The sequence below is a fragment of the Otolemur garnettii genome, unplaced genomic scaffold (genome assembly GCF_000181295.1).
Source record: "Otolemur garnettii isolate 467f Iridium unplaced genomic scaffold, OtoGar3 scaffold00002, whole genome shotgun sequence".
In the NCBI taxonomy this organism is placed as follows: Eukaryota; Metazoa; Chordata; class Mammalia; order Primates; family Galagidae; genus Otolemur; species Otolemur garnettii.
This window is the reverse complement of record NW_003852397.1, coordinates 37,101,065-37,105,663: the sequence shown is the minus strand read 5'-3', so window position 1 is coordinate 37,105,663 and position 4,599 is coordinate 37,101,065. Positions and strand designations below refer to the sequence as shown.

At 37.7% G+C, this 4,599-nt stretch overlaps 1 protein-coding gene across 1 annotated transcript in view; it reads right to left on the bottom strand.

Moving 5' to 3' along the window:
* The window catches only part of RAB5A (RAB5A, member RAS oncogene family), a 36,691-nt gene that overhangs the window by 2,680 nt on the left and 29,412 nt on the right, over positions 1-4,599 (bottom strand). Inside the window, exons 4-5 of the mRNA XM_003781733.3 lie at positions 4,475-4,599; positions 2,763-2,856 (exon numbers count right to left, since the gene is read on the bottom strand). Coding sequence (XP_003781781.1) covers positions 2,763-2,856; positions 4,475-4,599 — 219 coding nt within the window. The remainder of the gene's footprint in view (positions 1-2,762; positions 2,857-4,474) is intronic.

Sequence of the window (4,599 nt, the reverse complement as noted above, 5' to 3'; positions counted from 1 at the left end):
TCCAACTCCTGGGCTCAAGCGAGTTTCCTGCCTCAGCCTCCCAAGTAGCTGGGACCATACGTGCCCGCCACAACACCCGGCTATTTTTTGTTTGCAGCCGTCATTGTTGTTTGGCGGCCCAGGCTGGATTTGAACCTGCCACCTTAGGTGTATGTGGCTGGCACCTTAGCCACGTGAGCCACAGGTGCTGAGCCTAGGTGATTATTTTTCCCTTTAGTATACTCCTTTAGGGTTTTCTATATTTAAATTTGAGGAGGCTGAAGGAAGTAATCCAGAATGAGGAACTTTGTTTTAGTTGCATTGTTGAGAGCACTGTGTGATTTTACGTTACTAATCTTGTGGAGGCAACAGAAAAACCACAACTCCATTTACACTTGGGATTTCTTTCTTTTCTTTTTCTTTCTTTTTTTTTTTTAAGAGACAGTGTCTCACTTTGACGCCCTTGGCGTCATGGCTCACAGAAATCTCCAGCTCTTGAATTTAGGTGATTCTCTTGCTTCAGCCTCCCGAGTAGCTGGGACTATAGGTGCCCACCACAACGCCCGGCTATTTTTTTATTGCAGTTTGGCCAGGGCCGGGTTAGAACCCACCACCCTTGGTATATGGGGCCGGCGCCCTACCCACTGAGGCACAGATGCCGCCCTGGGATTTCTTTTAAGAAGGGAAACATCTGATTTCAGAAAAAAACCTAAAAACTCTAATATGTAGGCTTACTAACTGGAAAAATGACTTTATTAACACATTTGTTTATTTATTTGAGACAGAGTCTTACTTTGTTGACTTTGGTAGAGTGCCATGGTGTCACAGCTCACAGCAACCTCAAACTCCTGGGCTGAAATGATTCTCTTGTCCAAGTAGCTGGGACTACAGGTGCCCTTCCATGATGCCCAGCTATTTTTAGAGACAGGGTCTTGCTCTTGCTCAGGCTGGTCTTGAACTTCTGCATTCAAGCAATCCACCCACTTGGGCCTCCCAGAGTGCTAGGATTACAGTGAACTACCATTCCTGGCCTTCTTATTAACACATTTAAATAAAAGATACAAGTTGAAACCCGTGTGTTAGAGTGTTAATACAATAAGAAATGTTTAAAGTCTAGGTGGATTTGAGAAACCTATTACCTCCTTGCTGTGGCTGCTGCTTCTTTCTTTTCTTTTCTTTCTTTTTTTTTTTTTTTTTTTTGAGACAGTCTCGCACTACGTCACCCTTGGTAGAGTGCTGTGGTGTCACAGCTCACAGCAACCTCAAACTTTGGGCTTAAGTGATTCTCTTGCCTCAGCCTCCCAATAGTTGGGACTACAGGAGCCCAACACAATGTCTGGCTGTTTTTCTTGCTGCAGCTGGCCTGGGTCAGGGTTGAACCCGTCACCCTTGTGTATGTGGTTGGTACTGTAACCACTGTGTTGTGGGTGCTGAGCCACCTCCTTGCTTATTACTACCTTTCCAGATGTAATTCTGGGTATGTCCCATTTGTTTAAACAAACAAATAAAAAACATATACACAATCCTTCACAACTGTGTTACTATTTCTGAGGCAAACTACAAGCCTGAGTTTTTCTTTTTTTTTGGTCTGGGGCCAGGTTTGAATCTGCCACCCCTGCTATATGGGGCCAGTGCCCCACTCCTTGAGCCACAGGTGCCGCCTAAGCCTGAGTTTTTCAAGAAAATATTATATACAAGTAGGCCAAGTGTTTCCATTTTGAATGAACCACCATTAAGCTTTGTCTCTTAATGAAAAATAACAAAAGAGTATCTACAGCTTTTACCGAGTTTTCTTTAGGCTTGGATTGAGCTATGGTTAATTTATGTAAGTTCGATTGAAGAATATTTTTTATTTGAAGTTAGGACTATGGACACCTAGTTAAGAATCAATGCTGTATAAAAGATGATGTTATGAAACAAGAAGAGGGCTGGGTACATGAAAACTGCAGAGAGTGAACTGTGAAAGCCACCAAAGCAGACCCCCTTTGATGGAACCTGTACCTTAAATCAACTGGAAGGTTAGGGTCAAAAAAAAATACCTTTTTTTGTGGAAAGGAAAAAGGGAGCTTATTACTACTCCAACTTCATTACCTATAATCAAAAACTGCAATTACCTATAATCAAAAATAGCAATTACCATCAGTTAAAAATACCTTAAAGTAAAGGTAAAAGCACTGCGTAAGATCACATGACCATTTGAGGTACTATGAAGGCACAGATGTTGTTTTGCTTTCTCTCTTTCTCCCTATACCTCTGTGCTCTGAAATCACCTCCATTACAATGTTTATTAAGAGAGTTTTCTAATCTCTCTCTAATCTCTATGTATCAATTATCATGTACTTCTCTCAGTTATATTTAAACCCAGTGCTCTATTCAAGACAAAGGAGATAAAGTTACTGATTAGCAAGAAAGAAGTCTCTCATTGTGCCTGAATGTCGCATTAATGAACATTACCTTCTATTTTATATAAGTATAACCTAATGGAAAAATATATATCTATCTAAAGTTTTCAGTGAAAACTCTGGAACATCTATCTGCTTAAACTGTCAGATCAAAATCTAGGAAGAAACTTACCTAAATAGATAGTATTACGACCTAATAGGCAGTCATCTTTCAAATTTAACAATATTACCAACAAAGTTCTGCTTGGTAAAAGGGGGCATAGAAAAGTAGTATGATCAGAAAAAACAAAAACCATTTTCTTTTAAAGATACAGTCAAACCAAATACACTCTATATTTGTTTTGCCTGTATTTATCATTTAAAAAAAGATACTAATCTTACCTATTGCCATGAATATTTCGTTCACATTCATTGATGTTTTGGCAGATGTCTCCATGAATAATAAACTGTTATCATCTGCATAAGATTGTGCTTCCTGTTCACAGAACAAAAAATAAGATATATATTCCTTGGACATCTACTATACCTGCTTTATTTTTGTTACAGAAAAAAGAAGGCTTACTTATTACTACTTCAACCTGATTACATATAATAAGCTTCCACCAAGAGCACAGTGTAGGATTATTTTATAATGGAATATTTTCTTTTTGGCCTTAATTTCTATCCCACCCTGCTTCATCTGTTCTTATATTAAATCTGCTTTCAAATAATGAGAGGAAAATTATCCTATTCTAAATATAAAACTATTTATCTGCAATAAACACAAAGTTAACCAAATATCTAACACTGGCTTGAACCACTAAATGACACCGTTATTTAATTTTGAATGACTTCTATAGCAACATTATAACTCTGAAAATCACGAATCATTCTTTTAAAAATTACATTACTGCCCTACATTTTTTTTTTTTTTTTTTTTGAGATAGCCATGGCTGTGGCATCACAGCTCATAGCAACCTCCAACTCCTGGGCTTAAGTGATTCTCTTGCCTCAGGCTCCAGAGTAGCTGGGACTACAGGCACCCGCCATAATACCTGGGTATTTTTTGTTGCAGTTTGGTCAGGGCTAGGTTCGAACCCACCACCCTCGGTATATGTGGCCAGCACCATACCCACTGAGCCATAGGCACCACCCTGCCCTACTTTTTTGTCATGACTTTACAATTTACATATATTATTACCATTGCTCTTCACAGACATCATAAGGAACAATTATCTTTCCCATCTGACAGAGAAATAACTGAAATGTTATTGAAATGTTACGTGATAGGGCTAGCTTTGACCATAGATGCTCTCTCTATGCTGGGCAGGTAATCATCTTAGAAAAAGTTAATAGATGATGCTACATCTCAAATAGTTTTTACAAGAATAAAATGAACCCACTTGTTTAGTACATGCTAAGCCCAATACCTAATGGTACAAGAAACCATCTTCTTCCAGTGTTATGTATTCCGTCCTGCATTCCCTTTATTGTCATCATCAAGAAAGAAAGAATTCCATCACTGATATTAGATGTATAACAGCCACAACCAAGCTTCTCTGACAGAGAAGCCAAAGAGCAAGAGATCAGGTGTAGTTTTAAAAGGTCTTAATTTCCTTTGTTTTTAAATGATCACACTTGCTCTATTTTGCACCAAGGAAAATTCTAAATTAGCCATTATAGATAACAACAAACACAAACTGAATTTTTTTAGTATTTTGGAATATCTTAAGAATAATCATGAGTGTGTGTATATATACACGAGCATGCATGTGTGTTGAAAAATAGTCATACATCAGTAGGAAAGGGTTAAAAACACTCGTTGAAGTACATGTGGCGTGGAGGAGTTAGGGTACGGGGCAATCATTTTTTGTGTTATATGTTTTTGCACTGTGAACAATTACTTCATTTATAATTGTTTAGGTCTTCAAAATCTTTGAATAAATTTACATATTATAATAATATTAAAATAAAGTTTATCAAACATGTAGAACTTCATATTTGTTTTGAAGATCTGCATTTGTATGGCTTTAAATTAACTAATTCAAGAGCTGATACAACAGAAAAATTTACCAAAACTAAGTACCTTTAAGTGCAAGATAAGTTCAACATACCTGGAAATCTACAGCTCTTTTATTTGCTAGGTCAGCCTTGTTTCCTGATAAAGCTATTACAATGTTAGGACTTGCTTGTCTCTGAAGCTCTTTAACCCAATTTTTTGCTCTTGCAAAGGACTCCT